Source organism: Nuphar pumila, chromosome 6 (genome assembly GCF_984573655.1).
Source record: "Nuphar pumila chromosome 6, dmNupPumi1.hap1.1, whole genome shotgun sequence".
Classification (NCBI taxonomy): domain Eukaryota; kingdom Viridiplantae; phylum Streptophyta; class Magnoliopsida; order Nymphaeales; family Nymphaeaceae; genus Nuphar; species Nuphar pumila.
Window position 1 is genome coordinate 6,231,219 of NC_143254.1, and position 22,168 is coordinate 6,253,386.

The 22,168-nt window shown below is 37.8% G+C and overlaps 1 protein-coding gene across 3 annotated transcripts; it reads left to right on the top strand.

Moving 5' to 3' along the window:
- The first annotated feature begins 343 nt into the window (after window positions 1-343).
- On the top strand, window positions 344-14,048 carry LOC149833766 (protein Iojap, chloroplastic-like). Of its 3 annotated transcripts, none has more exons than XM_090009841.1 (5): window positions 344-588; window positions 11,915-12,041; window positions 12,752-12,890; window positions 13,000-13,088; window positions 13,542-14,048. In XM_090009841.1, the coding sequence occupies exons 1-5, from the start codon at window positions 406-408 to the stop codon at window positions 13,661-13,663; spliced, it is 660 nt and encodes a 219-aa protein (XP_089865967.1). In that variant the 5' UTR covers window positions 344-405; the 3' UTR covers window positions 13,664-14,048. The 3 variants fall into 3 exon arrangements, with proteins under 3 accessions (XP_089865967.1, XP_089865970.1, XP_089865968.1); XM_090009844.1 differs by having other exon boundaries at window positions 362-588; window positions 13,829-14,048; XM_090009842.1 differs by having other exon boundaries at window positions 362-588; window positions 12,761-12,890.
- The last annotated feature ends 8,120 nt before the right edge of the window (window positions 14,049-22,168 follow it).

A 22,168-nucleotide genomic window follows, 5' to 3' on the forward strand; every position in this document is an offset into this window, starting at 1 on the left:
TACCCTAGTATAGTTTGTGAAATTTTATATCAGACCACGGCCCGACCCGAGTTTCGATTAAGACATGCAATTTTTCAATGTAAAAATGATCAAAAAATATTATTTTATTGGGTATGGTCCGGGTCTAATTCATGTAGTTCATATCGGGTCCAGTTTCTCTTATAATAGACCCCCATTAAACCCGAGTCTGCACCTGATACCATACCCGAAAATCTAGTTCAAGTCTGGTTCTACCTGGATTTGAACCAAACCCGACCCGTTGACACCCTTGGGACGGTCAGGTTGTCATGACCAAATGCTACCCTTAATTATAACCGGATTCAGATCCGACCAAATTCGTGCCCGCATGTTCCTGTTTGTAAATTGGATCTCTCTCTCTCTTACCTTATCGGCACTGATTCAGTGATGGCGTCTTCTTCCTCTATACTCTTCCCTTCGGTTTTTCTTTCTAGCACTGTACCCAACAAGGCCCTTGTTTCCTTCCAAACCAGACACCCTTCACCCTTCTCTCTCATCTCATCCAATGTCAAAGCCAAAGCCAAACCCCTCTCTCTAGTTGCATCCAAGAAGAACGTTAGAACGGTTGAGGTATGTGTTCTCCTCTCCTATCCTTCTTCAGAACTTGAGATTCCAATCTTGAGGATTTGTGATGTTCTGGATTGTTGAATGCTCTTGAAATTTAGGAGGATTTGTGTTCTTTTGGGTTTTGTTTCTTTTTTTGGGTAGTTATCAAGAGATTGTTCATGACTCTCTCTCTCTCTCTCTCTCTCTCTCTCTCTTTTCTGTATCTGTGACTGAACCTCAACCGTTATGTTAATGATTTGTAGATAGTTGAGAGAAGTTCTGTAAAGAGAAAAGCCACACAGAAAATACCAAACACAAAGACCTTTAACGTGGTTCGGCAGAGCCTACGTCCACGGTGCTGCTATCTCTCTTTAGTTTCTCACTCCATACTGAGAGATGCAGGTTCCTTTAAATAATTCTTTTGTTTACAATGTAACAGTTTATTTTCCTTTAACAAATGCTGATTTTTAGGAACAGCATATCTTTCTTTAGAAACATATTTTGGTAATTCTGGTATTGAAAGGCTATCCATATCTCCAGCCTATTGCGTTGATCTCTTAACATATTCTGCTTTGGATCCTGGATCCATAATCCTAACATGCCCCCTCCAGCCAATCTCTATTGAGAAGAGATTGAGCTTGTTACATAGTGAAGAAAACCTTGGTCCCGGTAAAGCCTTAGTTAGAATGTCTGCAAGTTGTCCTTCAGAAGGTATAAACATTACTTCAATTTCTTTTTGAGCAACTTTTTCCCTCACAAAAATGGTAGTCAATTTCTATGTGTTTTGTGCGAGCATGAAACACGGGATTGACTGTAAAGTAAGTGGCTCCCAAGTTGTCACACCAAATTATAGGTGGTTGAATATTAATTCCAAGCTCATTCAGGATTTGTTTGAGCCAAATAAGTTCAGTGACAGCTCCTGCTATAGTCTTGTATTCAGCTTCAGTACTTGATTTTACAACAGTTTTCTGTTTTGATGATTGCCAAGAAATAAGATTTGTTCCCAAGAAGGTGAGAATCCACTTGTTGACCGACGGTCATCCGGGCACCCAGCCCAATCAGCATCACAATATGCAGATAGTCTAAAATCTGATTTCTTAATATGGAGTCCCACATCTATAGTTCCTTTGAGATATCGCATGATTCTTTTGACATAACACCAATGCTCCTCTGTAGGATCATGCATAAATTGACAGGCTTTGTTAACTGCAAATGTGATATCTGGGCCAGTAAATGTAGCATATTGTAAGCTTCCCACGATGCTTCTGTATAAGGTAGGGTCTTTGAATTTCTTCCCACCAATTTTGGATATTTGAAGATTAGCTACAGCAGGGGTAACACAAGGTTTTGCATCAGTCATATTCGATTTGACAAGTAGTTCATGAATATATTTGCGTTGAGTAAGAATGCACTTTTCTTGAATTCTCTTTATTTCTATCCCTAGGAAATAGTGTATCTCCCCAAGATCTTTAATGGAGAATTCTTAAGCAAGACCTTCAATAAGTTGCTGAATATCTTAGGTGGAACTTCCTGTGACAATAATGTCATCAACATATACAAGAACAAGTATAAGTTTGGACTCTTGCTTCAGGATGAAAAGTGAAGAATCTGCCTTGAATTATAAAACCCAATTTGCTCGAGATAGAGTTTTAGCCTCTCATACCAAGCTCGAGGAGCTTGCTTTAATCCATCCAGAGCTTTGTGTAACTTGCACACATAGTGGGGAAAGGTCTTGTCTTCAAAACCGGAAGGTTGAGTCATAAAAACTTCTTCTTTCAAAAAACCATGAAGAAATGCATTATTTACGTCTAATTGGCGAATGTCCCATCCTTGATTTATGGCCATAGAGAGAACTAGGCCAATGGTTGTGGGATTGACAACGGGACTGTAAGTCTCAAAATAATCGATTCCTTCTTGTTGACTATATCCTTTTGCTACCAACTGAGCTTTATACTGAGCAATGGTGTCGTCAGCATGACATTTAATTTTGTAAATCCACTTGCTTCCGACTATGTTTTTCCCAGGTAGAGGTGGAACTAGCTCCCATGTTTTATTAATGTGTAAGACACTCATTTCTTCATGCATTGCTCTCTCCCATTTTGGATTTTGTATAGCTTCTTTGAAATGCATTGGTTCCTCATCTTCATAAGCTTCACTCGATAGTCCCATAGAGGGATGGTGAACATGTAACAGGGAAAAGGGGATGTGCGGTTTCAACGTCCCATCCTGGAACTTAGTGACCATATGATGAACACTCCTAGTTATAGGCTCTTCTTGCCTTTCAGAAGGTGCCTTATCATGAGAGACAGGTTGATCTTGTCTCATGTGTACAATTTCATGATGAACATGATCTCTAGATGATTCAGGCATGGGAGGAGAATTTTGCGCACGCTGGAAAACAATTTGATCATGATAAAAAGGGTTGTGAAGCAATATGGACTTGTTTCGATTATCTAGCTTTCCTTTTGTAGTCTCAGCAAGCCATTTTGTGACATCTGGGGCCTTAACTGGATTTTGAGAATTTGAATATAAAAACTCACGTTCATCAAATAAAACATGTCGAGAGATGAAGACTTTCTTTGTAATAGGATCACAACATAAATACCCTTTGTGGCATGTTCCATAGCCAATAAAGATGCATGGTCTTGACTTAGGAGCCAGTTTAGACGTCCGATGTGATCCCAAATAAGGATAGCATGTGCAACCAAAGACCCTTAGATGATCATAAGTTGGCTTTTCTTTGATCAGCAGTTCATAAGGAGATTTGAACCCAATATTAGGAGATGGAAGTCGATTAATGGTATGAACTGCAACTTTAAAAGCTTCAAACCAAAATGTAGCATCAAGAGAGGCATGAAACATCATACTTAGGCCAGTTTCAACTATATGATGATGTTTTCGTTCTACTACTACATTTTGTTGCGGACTATGAGGACACGAAATCCACCGTTTGATCCCTTTGTCATCAAGAAATTGGGAGAACTCTTGGCTCAAGAATTCTCCTCTACGATCACTATGAAATTTTTTTATTTTAAAACCTAGTTGAAGCTCAACCAGATTTTTAAAATTCTTGACACACTGAAATGTTTCAGATTTCTTTGTTAAAGGAAAAATCCATGAAAACTTGGAGAAATCATCAACTAAAAGAAGATAGTACCAATATCCTTCTCGGAAAATCAATGACGTCGGTCCCCATAGATCAACGTGAATAATTTCAAGAGGAGAAACAACCCTGGTTTTTGAAGTCTCAAATGGCAAACGATGCATTTTACTAATCATGCAACTAGAGCAAGTATCAATAACACTATCACACTTAAAATTAAAACTGTCATGAATAATAGAGTTCATAATGTTGCGACTTGGATGACCTAGCCGACAATGCCAAATAGTGGCATCTTTATTATGCAAAACTGAAAAGTATGCTTGTTGTCCGACGTCAAGCTTATTTTGATTGTGACCTGCCAACTGTTGTCTTCCTTGATGCTTTCCTTGATGGTGAGATGAATTCGACCAGACATAGAGCCCATGCCTATTCGGCCCTTGATTCTACACATTCTTGGTCTGCACATCCTTAACATAAAACTTGTGAGGATAAAACTCAAAAAAACAATTATTATCCTTAGAGAATTTTGCCACGGTCAACAAAATTTTTTTAATTCCAGGAACATGTAGAACTTGATGAAGATTGAAAGGTTTTTTCGTAGCAGCTAACCAGATATTACATGTGTGATATATAGGCAAATTTGAACCATTGCCGACCATAACGCCATTTCCTTTATATTCTAATTTGTGTACCAGGCTGTCTTCATTTGACGTCATATGGTGTGTGGGCCCTGTATCGGGATACCAATGAACGTCAGCAAGTTGTTCCATAGCCAAGGCTGCGAAGGCTTTTGGAATATCATAACACTGCCTTGCAGTGTGATTTCTTCTACCACAGAACTGACATACAACCGGCTGATTAGGAGAACTATTTTCCTTTCGATGTCCTTGAGTATTCTGGTTTTGTGGGGCATAGTTGTGCTGATTTCTACCTCTACCCCTACCACGAGAGAAGTATCCTCAGCCTCGACCGCGCTGAGAGAAAAAAATTGTGGATTGTTTGACTTGCTGAACACTTCTTTGATTTATATGGTGGAGACGTTTTTCATGGTTCAAGAGTAAATCATAAAGTTCGACAAATGTAGGAAGTTGTTTCATGGTGGATATGGATGTTATAAAACTCTCATATTCAAACGATAATCCATTTGGAGTGTGATGAATCAGATCTTCATCAGCAACCACTTCATTAACAACACACAAAGAATCAGCCAAAAATTTAACTTGATTCAAATAGTCCACCATAGGTTTGTCATCTTTCCTAACATCTTGAAGATCTTTCTTTAGTTGAAGAATGCACATGTTGGATTGGGAGGCATGCGATTTTTCTAAAGAGAGCCAAGCATCACGAGCTGTTGGTGTTCTGATAATTTGGCTAAGGACCGATTCAGTCACAGTGGCCTTAATCCAACTTAAAGCGAGCTGATCTGATCGCTTCCAAGTCATATAATCAGGGTTTATCAATTTGTTATTTCCATCTTGAACATATTGTGTAGGAGCCGGATATGATCCATCAACAAATTTAAGTAAATCTTGGCTAAACATGACTGATTCGATTTGGGACCTCCAAAGAAGATAATTTATTCTATCGAGTTTGATGGAAACGAGGCTAGAAAAAGCATTCCACTGAATTCCGGGTTGAGAAATAGGAGAACTGACCATTGAAGTTGCAGCTGAACCTGACGAGTTGGAAGCAGCCACGGAGAACAGAAACAGAGCGCAACAGAAAGTAAGATCAACACGACCAGTGGCAGAAAGCAGGAGCCGTCATAGGCTCCAATACCATGTAAAGAGAAAAGCCACACAGAAAATACCAAACACAAAGACGTTTAACGTGGTTCGGCAGAGCCTACGTCCACGGTGCTGCTATCACTCTTTAGTTTCTCACTCCATATTGAGAGATGCAGGTTCCTTTAAATAATTCTTTTGTTTACAATGTAACAGTTTATTTTCCTTTAACTAATGCTGTTTTTTAGGAACAACATATCTTTCTTTAGAAACAGAATTTGGTAATTCTGGTATTGAAAGGCTATCCATATCTCCAGCCTGTTGCGTTGATCTCTTAACGCATTCTGCTTTGGATCCTGGATCCATAATCCTAACAAGTTCTTCATGAATTTGAGGGAATCAAATCAATTGACACTAATTCCGGGCCAAATGGCTTGATCAACTAGGACTCAATCTGGGCCGAGTTTCATCTTATTGAGTCGCTTGCACTTTGATAAGCCCTTGGAATCAGCCGAATGCAGTGTCAGGTTATTTCTCTGTGCCATTTGTTGAAATCCAATGTGGGCAATGTGCAAGTCTGAATGAAGGTCACTGATTATATAGAACTTTCTAGAAATGTGTTTGAAGAGTAAAGAATTGAAAGAATTGGATTACGATCAAGCAATGGATTCCTAGATAATGCACTTGGTTTCTTTTGTGAATATGATGATTCGCTTGCAGCTCAGCACTTCTTTGTGAATGTGGTTCCTGTCACTAGTAGGATGGACGATTGTAATATCTAGCTTAGGTACTTGCCAAATCTTGAAAGCCCTTTCTTGATCCCGAATCATGTAAATGAGGTGCTTGTAGCAGATTGATCGAAGTTCAAGAGCCTTTACTTTCTTCTTGACCATGGACTGATGGATTACAACCATGTTGAAATCATATTAGTTTGAACTCATTTATTGTATTAGATTATGTATTTCAAAATCATTATCAACTCTGTCTGATCCACTTTCCAAGTCCTGCACTGAGTCTGTAGTTACTAAAATTGGTCTATGATTGGCTGGTAGCATATACCTATCTGTATCATGTGTCGGTGTTATTGCAAATTTGACAATTTTGGTACTAGGATTTTAGATTCTGTTCAGACTTTTTTAAGGTACTGTTGGATCTGACCCTTCAAGAACTCTGATACTAAAGAATGCAAGAATGAGGGAGTCTCTAAGGTAACTAGTGATCTGGTTGATACTTTGTTTGGTAGATCATTTGAGTGCCTATGAAGGATCGTCTTATATTTTCATTGATAGAGTATGCATGTGTAAATTTTGTATGTATGTGTATGAGTATGATTTTTTGGTATTAATTTTGATGTACTGGTTACTATGTTCTCTTTCATCGTATAATGAAGTTCATGCCAGATACATGTTCTACAATGTCTCTTAGATCATTGTCTGTTTGATGGGAGTGAGAGTGGTGAAATGAAATGGGGATCTTCGAAACACGAGCTTTGATTAACAAGAGCAAGTGTCAAGAATGACACTAAAGCATAACCCTTAAAAAGGGTATAACTGGAAACAAAATAAAAATAAAAATGTATTCTTTATTGATATGAAAAACCAATTGCTTAAGAAGCATTGGAGTAAAAACAAGAGGGGCTGCACCCCTTTATATACACAGCTGAAAGAGGACTCAATAGAGCTGTTGGGCACAGTCCAACAGCTCCATTTAGAGCTGTTGGAATGTGTCAGTCCAACAACTCTATTGCTAGTCAAGTCTGGACAGGACTTGACTAGCAACAGTCATTCTAGTTCAAACTGAACTAGATGACATAAAGACAAAAAATAAAAATAAAGGAAAAAAAATACAGAAAAGAAAGAAATGAAAAATGTATTTTTATATATATAATAATATAATATTATTATATATACATATATGTACAGTTTTACATTTTAACACTCCCCCTCAAACTTACGGTACAATGAGCGAAAGTTTGTCTAAGAGAAAGTGAAATCGGGGAGCAGCGAGAGGCTTTGTAAAGAAGTCTGCTAATTGATATTCTGAAGTGACATATGGCAAATCAATTATCCCGTGTAGATATTCCTCTCTGACGTAGTGACAATCCATTTCGATGTGTTTGGTGCATTCGTGGAATGTTCTGTTACTGGCAATGTAGATCGCACTTTTGTTGTCACAACACATTTGTGAAGCCTTTGTTGCTTCAACTCCCATGTCAGCAAGCAGTCGTCGGAGCAAAACTACTTTCATGGTCGTGGTTGTCATGACTCTGTATTCAGCTTCAGTGGATGAGAGAGATACCTTCTGCTGCTTTTTACACCTCCACGAGATTAATGATTCCCCTAAAAAGACACAAAGGCCAGTGGTTGAGTGTCTGTTATTAGGATCACCTCCCCAATCAGCATCAGTATATGCAATTAAATCAAGAGAAGAGGAAGAAGATAAGAAAAGTCCTCGTGAAAGAGAGGACTTGATGTATCTGATAATACGCATGACTGCTCCCATATGAACAGAAGTAGGAGCATGTTGAAATTGACTTGCTGTATGAACAACATGTGCTATATCTGGTCTGGTAATGGATAGATAGGAAAGTGCCCCGACAAGCTGTCTGTAAGGAGTAGGGTCTGCAAGAAGTTCTCCATCATCAATCTTCATTTTAACATTAACAACTTCTGGAGTGTCAACTTTCTTATCATCAGTAATACCAGACCTGAAAACAATATCAAAAGCAAATTTAGTCTGAGATAATAAATATCCTCTAGGAGAATAAGCAACTTCAATGCCTAAAAAATATCTCAACAAGCCCAAATCAGTCATTTCAAAATGAGATTTAAGAAGTGTTTTGATTGTTTCAACTCTCTGTTTATCGTTTCCGGTGATGATCATATCATCCACATAGAGAAGAAGCACAATGATCCCTGCATCAGAATTCTTAATAAACAAAGCAGTGTCAGTTAAACAGAATTGAAAACCAATATCAATCATAACACGACTAAACCTATCATACCAAGCTTTTAGTGCTTGTTTAAGTCCATAAAGAGTTTTTTCTAAGCGAAGGACTTTACCCTTAGGAATACTTAGACCAGGAGGGGGTTCCATATATACTTCTTCAACTAGCTTTCTATTTAAAAAAGCATTTTTGACATCCATTTGAAAAATAGACCATTTTTTGATAGAAGCTAAGGCAATTAAGGTTCGGACAGTAGTCATACGAGCCACCGGAGCAAAGGTTTCTTCATAATCAATCCCATATTCTTGGGTATAACCTTTGGCTACTAAACGGGCTTTATATCTTTTAAGAGTACCATCACTCTTGGTTTTAATTTTATAAACCCATCGACATCCTATAGTTTTCTTCCCTGGAGGAAGATCTTGAATATTCCATGTAGAAGCCTTTTCAAGTGCATCTAATTCAGCTTTCATGGCTTCTATCCATTTGATATCATTTTTTGCTTGAAAATATGTGGATGGTTCTTCATATGAGTGAATTAATGCAATAACTGCCCTATATGTGGGTGAGAAAGACTCGTATGATACAAACTTTCCTGGAGGCCTCGAGATTCGGGATGATTGTCTAGTTGGAATGTTAGAAAGAATAGGGATAGAAGAGAAACAAGAAGGAAAATGAAAAAGAAAGAAAAAAAACAATACAACAAGATGTGAAATCTTCTCCAATGAAGTGATAAAACACTTCTCTTCAAGTGGCGAACACTTTTGCAAACGGGCACGGAAATCGAGGCAGCTTTTCCTCAAGATTTAGTACTTCCGCGGCTCTGATACCATGAAATGAAATGGGGATCTTCGAAACACGAGCTTTGATTAACAAGAGCAAGTGTCAAGAATGACACTAAAGCATAACCCTTAAAAAGGGTATAACTGGAAACAAAATAAAAATAAAAATGTATTCTTTATTGATATGAAAAACCAATTGCTTAAGAAGCATTGGAGTAAAAAACAAGAGGGGCTGCACCCCTTTATATACACAGCTGAAAGAGGACTCAATAGAGCTGTTGGGCACAATCCAACAGCTCTATTTAGAGCTGTTGGAATGTGTCAGTCCAACAGCTCTATTGCTAGTCAAGTCTGGACAGGACTTGACTAGCAACAGTCATTCTAGTTCAAACTGAACTAGATGACATAAAGACAAAAAATAAAAATAAAGGAAAAAAATACAGAAAAGAAAGAAATGAAAAATGTATTTATATATATAATAATATAATATTATTATATATACATATATGTACAGTTTTACATTTTAACAGAGTGGATCATCAAGAATTTAAGTGTGAACTACAAAGACACATGTTAGCTTGGATCTTCCAGGTGACTCTGCTTATGCTTTCGACACACCATAGGAAAAACGACTTTTGGTTCCAGACTTTTTTTTTCCACCATATTGTTCTCCATCACCATGATAAAATATTTATCTAGTTGGTCTCCTCATGAGTGCACTTTTCTCGAGATGTTTGGTTTACATCTTCCATGCTAGTCAAGCAGGCAAGGTAGTAAATACCAAACAGTTAAAGCACCATAATTCTTTCAGCACCTTCTAATGCTAGTTCCCCTTCTTCCATTTGTGTCTGGGCTTGCTGTGAGTAGATATAAGCTCCACCTAAGATTTATGTGTAACAATGTGCGACCACTGAGCCTCATTAGTTTTTGCTTCCACAGTCTTCACGATGTCTCAGTATATTTCCTCATAGCTTTAGCATAGTTTTAAAACCCAGTGACTCACAAGTATATATCATTTATACATTATATATATATATATATATATATATATATATATATATATATATATATATATATATATATATCATATATGTCCGACTCGGCCATGACTCCTCGGCAGAGCTTTGTTAAGTCTGGGTCATTGACCCAGTGAATGACTGAGTCAAGCAGAGTCAACCGAGTCACCGAGTTGACTTAGTGAGTTTTTAAACACTGGTTTTAGCCCTTGTCTCTTTTGCCAAGAGCTCAAGTTTTGAACCTATGTCACATGGGTGCGGGTGCGACACAGGTGCGGCGCAATTTCAAAAATTTTGGACACGGGGACACGGCTATATATATATGTATATATATATATATTTAAAAAATATATATATATATATATATATATATATATCCAGTGTGTGCATATATGTGGATATTGTCCTCTAAAGTTTGGCACCAGCACGAGTGTTTTTACTAATTTTGCAAATTGTACTTTTTGCAAATCTAAGTCATTGTTGGTGCTTGGGCACTGCCATGGTATCCTTTGAATTGTTAAGAACTTAATTTTGCTGAACTTGTTGATGTTCACTCATAACAGAGGCTGGTAATGGTTTCCATTTGCTGTGGTTATTCTAATGGTAAAGTGATGACACTGTCAATATACAATCACCATTGAGGAGGATTGTCTTGGTGGGTGTTACCTTTTTTACTGGAACTAGTTGTGTTTTTCATGGTTTCCTGCTGGTTCAAAGAGTATTCGAGTTTTGTGGTCAAGGTCTGGGCTCATCGATAGGGAGGTCCCCCCTACCCTGAGTTTGAGTTCCCATGTGAGTGCCCCCTTTCTGCAAAAAAAGCAAGAGGCCCCTTAGGGTTGAGTAGGGGCCATGGAGTTTCAAGCCATATATGTGAATATATAACAATATAAAAACACTCATGCTATATATATATATATATATATATATATATATATATATATATATATAGAGAGAGAGAGAGAGAGAGAGAGATCATTTTTTTTAGTTTTTTGCCCTAAAATGGATAAAAATAGACTCAATCAAAGTTGACCGAGTCTATAAAGTGGACGGACTCAGCCCCGGTGCGTTGACCGAGTCCGACACTTGTTGACCGAGTCTGCCCTGTGTCCGAAGCCACACCCGTGTCGGGGCGTGTCAACGCGGGTGCGTCGACCCCCTAGCCGAGTCCGTGTGACATAGTTTTGAACATTTTCCTTGTGTACCTCTATTGCATATGGACTCTGATAAGTGGTTTATGGATGGAAATTGGTTTACTGGATGCTGTGTCAAATTTGTTTGGTATTTTAGCCTTCAAAAATGAAAAATTGCAAATAGAGGGAGTGCATTTGTGAATTGATGTTTACTAAGGCGAACATTTCATGGTTAAGAATATCAAGATTTCTGGTATGTTTTACACCTTTCATTCACTCTTCCTGTTTATAAGATCATCCTGGATTGCCTTAATACAAGAGACTTAATTTGCAAATTATGTTTCTGGTATGGAATGCTTCCTCTTGCTAAAAAGGGATAAATTGTTGGGCTTACCAGCATTTTAATATATTTCAGGGTTTCTTCCATTTCTTTCATGTATTTTCATGGAAAGTGTTATCTCATTGATGAATTGGAAACCATCAACATGTATTATGTACTCTTAGAAAATAAAATCTCTAGCTTCTTCATCAAACAAATATATGATCATGATGATTCACCATCTACCCTGAGCAGATTGAATTTTAAGATGACTTACTACCATTATATCAACTTTCATGATATAAAGATTGAACAATATTCTGTTTCAGGGCATGAATGAAGATATGGATGAGGTATTGGATGATTTATTTGAAAAGTATGGGAAAGTGGTTTTTAGAAGCACTGATCAGAAGCCAGCCAGTAAAGAAGCTAGTGATGATGCCGAATGTTTGTCATGTAAGCTTATCCTTATGTTTTCCTGATGTCAGATTATTTTGTGGAAACATTTACCATGGTGGATCATAGGGTGTGCATGATTCATCTAAAGAAAATAAAACTGCACCAGTTGTGAAATTGGCCTGAGGAGTTGGCTTTCTAACTCTTTCACAGCGATCAATTTTACTTCCTGTATTATCTCAATAACATTAGCTTTCTGACTATGTCGACAATACTTTGTTTTTTTACTCCTGTATTATATCCCTTTATCTGATTTTCTTATTGGACATTTCCATGAAAATATCCCCCATTTTATGTAACATAGCATTTTGAAGATAATCAGTGGGTTTATTTTCCAAAAGAAACCATTTTTAGCAGTTTGCTTATGCTTCTACATCTAATTGTGTCTTTGCATCTTGTTATGTTTAAAATTACAACTGTTCTGGAATCTTTTTCTCTATCCTTAGGCAAGTCTTTGGTAATCAATAAGTATTATTTTTCCTAAAAGGTGCCCAATATAAATTGCAGAATTTGCAAAAATTGCTTTCCTGATCAAACCATCAAGTACCATACTCTTCCAGTGTTTCAGAGGCACTTTGCTACTTGGAACATGATTAATCCATGCTCTGGTTAATTTTAGAGATACTCTGTAAAATAAATGTGTGTTGATGTTAAGAAGAAAATCAGCATATTGATAATCATCTCTGGAAACATAAGTTGGTTCCTTGTAGTTGCTGTAGCTCTAGCAAAGATTGCAAGTGATGTGAAGGCCTCTGACATCCGGCTTCTATTTGTAAAGCCTTTGGTCTATTGGACTCGCTTCTTTATAATTGCTACAGCTTTTTCTCGCCCCCAGATTAATGCTATCAGGTATTGACCGTCTGCTGATTGTGTGAAAAAATCATTTCTCATTTTCAACGTAATATGTTCCATGAGAAATAATATGATGGGTAATTGGAGCTCTTTGTCTTCAATACAGCACAAAAATTAGAGATGTAGCAGAAAAACAATTCAACAAAGTTCCTTCTGGCGACATGAAACCCAACTCATGGACTTTACTGGACTTCGGTAAGCCATTTGTCTCCTTCAATAGTAGAATCACTTGAATTCATCAACCCAGTTTGGTAAATGTAGGACTATTTTGCATCCTAGTGATGGATCAGCTTCCACTTTGGTGACCCATACCCAAGGCAATAGGAGTGCACTATGGATTCTGTTGTGGGTTGTTAACAATAGCAGTTAAATAGAGTTGCATCTGGCAATGATAAACCCAACACACATTTTGCTGGACTTCGTTAAAGATTTTGTCTCTTTAAGTAGTAGCAACATTTAAATTCGTTGACCCAACTTTGAACATGTAGGATTATGCATCCAAAAAGTAGGTACATCCTGGTAGCATGATTGAGGCACTGTCTGAAATCCTCAGCATCGTCTGACACCATCTTGGTGGATCAGCTTCCACACTGAATTGTTCTTAGTCCTGTTCAGATAATGATGTTTTTTATCCTTTCACATTTTCAGGTGATGTCGTTGTACACATTTTTCTCCCTCAACAACGAGAATTTTACAACCTTGAAGAATTTTATGGGAACGCCACCTCTATTGATCTTCCCTTTGATACTCAATCCTCTGCTCACAACTAAATGCCTCTGCAACTTTCTTGGCATTTTGAGTCCTATTATAAATGAAAGTTACTTGATTGTGGGGCATGGGAGGTTTTGTTCGTGCTCATGATGGTAGCCAATTGGGGAGCTGTTGGAATTCTCCACACCTGCTTGAGCTGATAAGTTAATCCATCTTTACTGCAGAATGCAATGTGGTCCCTCAAGTCAAGGGATAGCTCTTAAGGGTGACATCTATCAGTTGTTATTTACTGTAGCAAGGAACATCCCTCGGTGGAGTATTCTGATGAGGATTGTTCACGCATCATATATTCCATCCTAACTAGAGAAATATCTCCTAATTAGCTTTTGTATATTGTCTCAAACATGTTACTCTTTTAACTAATCTGATTTCTCTTTTGTCCCATCTTGTGCACCTTTATTTTCTCTTATCTCTGCTGTATATAGCATGATTCTTTTAGATGTTTGAGTAGTGATGGCAGTGGCAGCTGCGGCATCAACAGAATGCCATGATGCCGTGATGATTATGATGATTCTTTCATGCTTCTGGTACTTTAGGGGCACTTCCAGAAAAAATGAGAGCTTCATCCTCTAGATTTGAGGATGAAATTTCTTGATCCTCTAGCTCAAGCTTGATCCTCTATTAGATCACGACTATTTTTTATAAAACAAAAAAATTTAAATTTATTTTAAGTAAAAAAAAACACAATTTAACTATACTTTATGTTATCTCTTAATCGCTTCTATTATAGTTTTCTTCGCTGTTCGCATGCAGTCTTTTTCTTGAACACTTGCACTATGGAAAAGCATATGGTCTGTTTACTGATTTTACTTCTGATTTTCCTCCTATGTTTGCTTCTTGAATCAGCAACTGACGGATTCCCCCTTCTGTATATAGAAACATCATAGGAATATACTTATGTCCGTACCAAAATGTGGGCATTTTATGCCACATCATATGAGGTGTGCTGGTTTGCCTCTAAGCTCATATAGGAGATGTGGGTCTGCAGCAGTGTTCTATGAGCCTCATACAGCTGCGGCAGTTCTAGATTGCTAGGTGAAGAGGGCTACTTTCACATGTAACGCCCGCTTTTAGAAAGGATGTGAAGCAGTTTCAGGCCTTGGCACAGTCCTAAATAGGGTTGGCAAACAAGCCGAACCAACTGAGAGAGGGTGTCCAAGCTCAGTTCATTCATGTGGTGAGACAAACCGGGCTCAAGCTAAACAAGCCAAGCTTGAGCTAGGTCGTTTACAAAAACAAAATGCTGAAACTTACCCACAGTTGATTGTTTTGTAAATAGCTCTTTGCTATTTGTATTTATTTTAAATAACACGCTTTTATGTTTAGCAGTTTTCTTTTTCTTTTTTAATTTTTATCAACTTTTCATTAGTATAAGTAGAAAGCACCTCTTGTTTTTGAAAATGATGGATGACCTCTTGTTTTTTACTACTAACTTATCTTATTCCATTCCACCACTACAACCACCACCACCACCATTTATTGGTCATCACCATCACCACCTGCTCTTCGCTATCATCACTTCACCACCAACACCCTACCACCATCGCTGCCTATTATTCACTACCATTTTGCACCACCACCACTGCAATCACCATCACCACCACCGCTACTGCTACCATCAGCATCACTGCTTCTTCACCATCACCACCACCTGTTCTTCATTCCCGTTACTGCCATCGCCGCAACCACCTCTAATTCTTCCACACCAAAACCATCACTACTACCATCCATTCAACTCAAACTATCACCACCATGTTTCCAATCTTCATCTTTTTTATGCCGCTTTTTTCATCACTATTCCACTTACCACTTATCGCCGTTTCTTCATCATTCTAGTTTGAATAGTTTGTGATCCATACTTTCACTTAATTATAAAAACTGTGTTTTTTAATTACATTTATGAACAATTAGAAAAAACACATCCAAACAGGGCCATATCGATCAAATTGGACTGTAAAACCATTTGGCCAAGCTTGACTTGACTTATTCAGAAAAATTAAGTACATTTTTTCAAAGCTCTAGGCAGTAGGATTTTGAACTCTACTTTTATTGTTTTGCAAGCCAAGCCCTTCAACATCTATACTGTGATACAAAATATATGTAAAATATATTTATTACTAGTTAACGAGTTTATACGAGCAGAATCAAGTTGAACACTTGTTTGTTTGGATTGCTAAGCCTATTTCAGGAGTACAAACAAGCCCTTTATAAACCGAACGTGAGCCAAGTCAGGTCGTCTTGTTTCACAGCCCTAGTCATAAAGCCCCATCAGATTTAATATCCTTACCAGATTTGCGAAAGGATATTTTGTTTCACCTCATTTTTTTTGGATAATCGAAGGGAAACCCGTCATCACTGACCTCACCTTGGCTTGCCTCCTGTTGGTAAAACCCTTAAGGTCCCCCCTGCTCACCGGGGAGTACAGCTAGCTTTGACCTTGCGGCAAGGGATGCCAACCGTGGGTTTCGAACTTGCGACGTCCTGTCAACTTGGTGACATTCACAAGTTGCCCCTACCAGATGATTGGAGCCCTTGTGGGCTTGTTTCACCTCATCTTTGCCTTTTGCTATGTCATGTCAAACTTTTGCGGCATATTATTTCATGACTCAGCTGGGTCAACTGGGTGACTCAGTCGAGTCATGTAACTTTATATTTTATATAAAATATATAAATATATGCATATACTATCTATGTTTTATAGTATTTTATCAATATATTATATATAATATGCATTATATGATATTTTTTTATAATATATTTAATGCATAATTTTATTAATATATTATAACCATATTTTTATATATAATATATAATGTTTATATAATATTTTATACAATATATATATATATATATATATATATATATATATATATATATATATATATATATATATATGTATGTATGACTCATTTTTGACCTAGTGACTGGGCGATCCGGCCTGAGTCAACCGAGTCACTGGGTTGACCCGGCGAGTTTTTAAACTATGCTACGTAGTATTGCCATAGAAGTGATATTATGGATCCTTAGGAAAGTGGGAGACACTCTACATATATTTTGTATTTTTGTATATTGATGTTTTATTGAGATTCTTCCAAGAAAATGCTACGTTTTTCAAAATATCCAGATTTTGCCATGTTGATATTTTCCAAGAACATCTGTGACCAAGCTGAAGGCCAATTATACGCCATCAATTTAAATGAATTTAGGTTATAGTGAAAGAGGATATCTGTCTTTTCATTACTCTTACATGATGACTGCTATCTGTTTTTGGTGGATATCAGCATTTATCTATAGGCTCTGTTTTGTGTATATGTATGTTTTTTTTTAAGATCTTCAAAAATCAACAGCTCACGATATGCCAAAATTTCATGACTTAAAAATTCTTATTTTTACATTAAAAAAACATGATCTAAGGCATTATTATGCTATGCTGAATTCATGTAGGTGGGTATAGGTGCTTATGGAGCACCTTAGCGTTGCACATCATTTTGTATTTCATATCATGCTTTTTTTTTTCCACATCTAATTTGTGTGGAATAATAGTTTACCATGTGTGAGTAGGGTTGCACAACAAGCTGAGCTAGCTCGGGCTCGGCTCAAATTCGTGCGAGAAAATAAATGAGCCTGTCGAGCTTGAAGAAGCAATCGAGCTCAGTTAAGCTTGGTTAGCCCAATCACACCGGGTTTAAATAGTTATATGAGTCAGTTTTCATATATTAAGATATTCTATTGAGAAAAAAAAATAGTTGTTACCCTTGTGGTTTATGCATTTCCCTTACGTAGGAGGTGGTGAGTTCAAAACCGCACCTCTTTTATGTTGTTTTAAAAAAAAAAAAAACATTAAAGTAGTTCAACTCAAGCTTGAGCTCGACTCGAGCTGGTTATGGATAGAGGGTGTCCAAGCTCATCTCGAACTCGAACTGACCTTGGACACCCAATTTTTTTTGACAAGCCAGCCCAAGCTCCGCTTGAACCCGGCTTGTGTACAGACCCTTAGGCATCCATTTTGATTTTGAACTAAGAGACCCAACCACGTAAGTAGGGGGGGTGTCAACGGGTCCGGGTTGACCTGGACCCGACCCTTACCAAACCCTATAGCGTCAGGGTTTAGTAGAAACCAGGCTGGATCCAAAGGGTGAGTAGTATATAGAGCAGGGTATGGTTTTTGAAATTTCATACCAGACCCGAGTCCGACCTGAGTTTTAATTGAGACCCATGATTTTTCAATATAAAAATGATTAAAAAATATTATTTTATCAGGTATTGACTGGGTCCCGTTCATGTAATCCTTATAGGGTCGGTGTATGGTTTTGCTTATAGCAGACCCGATAAGAACCGGATCCGAACCCAGTACCTGCACCTCAAAACAGATCTGGGTTCAAAATCACCTGGTTCAAACCAGATCCGACATGTTGACACCCCTACACAGAAGTGGAACCAAGTTGGCCATTTTATCTTCATCCGGTGTCACACAGATCACCAGTATTGGGCACATTTGCAACTATTTTTTCAAGATCTTGTGATTGCAAATTACAATCAGATCACTTTTTCAAGTTTTTCACAAACATGAGACAGTGCAAGCTGTGATTGTGATTCTTAGGGTACTCTCGGGTGCCTCAACTCGACGGGATTTGAAATCAGAATAATTTCAATCATTCTGATTCCAAATCCCAGGGCAAGATTTCAGGCATTTAGAATCACTTTCTCAGGTTTCCCTGAGAAAGCGATTCTGTGGGAACGAACCCAACGTCCCCTTACTTGAGAACGCTCCTCCTTTAAAACTTGAGAAAGTTGGTCACAAGACTGATCCTATCACATTCTCCAGTGTGAGACAAACATGCCCTGTATAGTGTGTTCTTTTTCTTGCTTTGGGCAAATGTGCAATCTTTTCAACCATACACAAAACAGGTCAAATTGTTTCATGGCCTCCATTGGGGGGCCATGAGATTAATAAGCCTCTCTTTCCCAGCATTAATTATTCCCATGCATTCAAAAGAAAGGGCTATAGAGGATCAATAAAGCAATCTTCAGACATTCCATGTGGAAGCTGAAACATCATTAATGAGAAAAGATGTGTTTGATAGATCCATGTCAATGAGCCCATACCATCAGCATAGCTATTGATGCATAGAGAGAATGGGCACTTGTAATCATAGTGACAAATCTCGGGAGTTTATGAACATCTAATGAAAATATCGCAATAAATTATCCGAAAGATAAAAAATGGTAATTTCTCACGATATTTTTTATTTCTTGCAAGTTTTTTCCATCAAAATCATATTTTAAACATGATATTTATGTTTTTATTGGTTATTTATCATGAAAAATAGTGTTTTTATTTTTAAATATATTTTCTTATAAAAATTATTTTATATATTTTTAATTTATCTTTTATTGCCAAGATTTTTCCCAAAAATATGATATTTAAAAAAAAAATCAGTTTCTCATGTGAGTTTTTAACTGCCGATATTTTGCCGTTTTTAACTTTTGTCACTATGCTTGTAATTGATATGGACCCACATCTACCACTGTCATTGCATTGAGGACTTTAGCCCTAGTGGGCTCCAGTGAGCTTGATGGGTTTTTTTGGGAGGATGCCAGCAAAGTAGGTCCTTGGTGTAGTTATGGATAAGGGTTGACTCAATTTTACAAGAATCAGTTCGAATCGGTACTTCACCGATTTAATTGCAAATCTCCCCGATTTGTTTTTTATTTCTTTGTGATATATAATTATGATAATTGTTCGCTATTATATTGTTTAGTCATTAAATGTCTATTTTAAAATTTGATTGGACTCTATAAGAAGTCATCGTTTACTTCATTTCTGTATTTCCTTGTTTTAATTTTTTTCCTGTTTTTTATTTTTATTTTATGATTTTTTTAATTTTTAAATATCAGCTTTTTGAATAAACCAATTTAATTTGATCCAATTCAAACCTATTTTTGTGAATCTTTTTAAAAAACAATTTAGTTCAGAAACGGACCCATGGCCATATTGGTTTGACACTAGGGATGGCAGTGGACCAGGGGACAACGTTGCCCCCGTTTGGACCCGGGATGGAAGACATGAAACGGGGATGGAGGCGGGGACGAAGGTTAAAATCTATCCCCGTGTGGGGATGGAGGCGGGGACGAAGGTTAAAATCTATCCCCGTGTGGGGATAGAGGCGGGGATGGACTTACGCTTTCCCTCGCCCTGTCCCCGTCCCAATCATCGCCTTGTCCTGCCCCACCCCATCCCCAATCCTTCAAAGGATGACTATAGATCGAGGGGGAACGGGGCCCCGCCCCGCCTTGCCCCCGTTTGGACCCGGGATGGAGGACATTAAACGGGGATGGAGGTTAAAATCCATCCCCGCATGGGGATGAAGGCGGGGATGGAGGTTCGGATTTGAGATGGGGTGGGGGTGGAGACCTTGTCCCCCACCACCGCCCCGGTCCACTGCCATCCCTATTTCACACTTATTTTTCTTTCTCCTCTCTTTTTTGAGGTGAAAGTTGCCTCTTTCTCTTAATTAATAAATGTAATTATTGTTTTAAGTTCCTAAACTTTGCCTCTCTCACTCCATGTTCATTTGGGTCCAAATTAAACTGTTTTTTGGGATAATCCAAGGAGAACCCCCCATCACTGACCACACTTTGGCTGGCCTCGGGTTGTTAAAACCCTTAAGGTCTCCCCTGCCCACCGGGGAGTACCCCCAGCTTTGACTTGCAGCAATGAACGCCACCCATGGGTTTCAAACTTGGGACATCCCGTCAACTTGGTGACATTCACAAGTTGCCCCTACCAGATGAGGGGAGCCCTTGTGTGCTGAAACAACATGTTGGTCTACACTTAGATTTAAGGTTTCAAATAGTGAATCCAAACTAAACTGAAACATGAACCATATTTTTCTTAATTAGTTAAGAGAAAGGGATTTTAATGGAATTCACAAAAAGAAAATCTGTTTTTCAAATCACCTCAACCGGTAGAACTTATTTTCTCGTTTGAAAAACTAAAAACAGTGTTTTTTTTACTAAATTGCATGTACAAAAGACTGGCATATTTTATAAATTCATTAAAAAAAGCCATACAAATGCTGAAAGGTCGATTGGTGGTCTCCCCTAGGGGTTGGTCATAGCATTCTCTTTGTGCTGCCCATTAGACTATAAATGTATACTTACTAAATAACACGAAAGACAACCTCAAGGAGTTTGGTACAATGGAAGGGGCCTTAGCCAGGGTTTCATTCTCACAAGGTTCATCAACCCTGTGCATTAACGAGGCTAAGGGATTATTTGAGTGTGGAGCTTATTTTTTACTTGGATATAAATTTATAACTTTCGCAGATCCAACTTCGCAGTAAGTTGGTGGAAGTTGCAGGGGAGGGGTCGGTCCCGTACCCGTAAGGTGGGGGTTTGGGGGCATTAACTACGAGGCAAATGTTTTTGAAAGGTAGTTCTATAATTTTTATCTTGAACTCCTTGTTATATTCAATTACACTATATAGCAGACTCCTAGTAGACTCCATGTAAAATTTGTAGACTAAAGAGGCATCATCTTATGTATTGTGTATCTCTAATTAATAAAGAAGGCTCAGTGTAGTAGTAAATATAAGTAATTCTGGCCAAACCACATAAATTTCTTGTTTTTCTGTTTGTTTTTTTTATTGGTAGATTGAAGTGTCGTTCCCTAACAAGGATAAGTCCTTGCTTTGCTGAAACTTGGTGACTCTTTCGGGACAAGGACATGTTTACACTGTCAAGACAACGATTGTAAGTACAATAGGCTTCGCTAGCAGATCCAGGTATCTGATCTCGACTGCTTCGAGGCCTACATGAAAAAAAATAACACCAAAGACCAAACCCAATTAATTTCTCTAGGTGTTTATACCTTTAAAGGGTATATATACATAAGCACTAGATAACACCAAACCCATCTTTCTTTTAGATGTTTTTTAGAATTTTTAATGATAATTTAGTACTCATGCACCATCATACTTCACACATCTCTTGGGATCCTCTTTTCTACCACCTTTAGCCCTAGCCTGCTCAGTCAAGTTGTGATTGACAGAATATTTGATCATTTCAACTACCCTAGGGATGCAAACGCGCCGAGTTTGAGCTGAGCCTGGGCTGTTTGAACTCAGCTCAGTTCAAAATCACTTTATTTGGCTCAAGCTCAGAGCAAAGCTTGTAAGGCGTTGTCCGAACTCGACTTATTTTTGAGCTTTAGCTGAGCTAAGCTAAAGCAAGATTTCTTAAAAAAAAGTATTATGGAGGGATTTGATTCCGAACAAGTGACCTACCATTAAGCCAAAACATATCTTTTCATTATTATTACTGAGAAAATTCTATACATACTAAACATTCTCAGTGAAAAGGCACAAAAGGCAGAATTCAAACCTAACACGTTCTTAATAATTACAGTAACAATGTGGTTCTGAATTTTTTTTCACAGATATTATATATATGGGGTTTGCAATGAACCAAGCTTTATCGAGCCAGACAAGTCTTATCGGGCT

Bases quoted from the DNA above. Each gene is read 5' to 3' on its own strand.
- LOC149833766 (XM_090009841.1), top strand. From the start codon at position 406: ATGGCGTCTTCTTCCTCTATACTCTTCCCTTCGGTTTTTCTTTCTAGC. The intron at 12,042-12,751 runs GTAAGCTTATCC...GGTTCCTTGTAG, and splicing joins TGATGCCGAATGTTTGTCAT to TTGCTGTAGCTCTAGCAAAG. The intron at 13,089-13,541 runs GTAAGCCATTTG...TCACATTTTCAG, and splicing joins ATGGACTTTACTGGACTTCG to GTGATGTCGTTGTACACATT.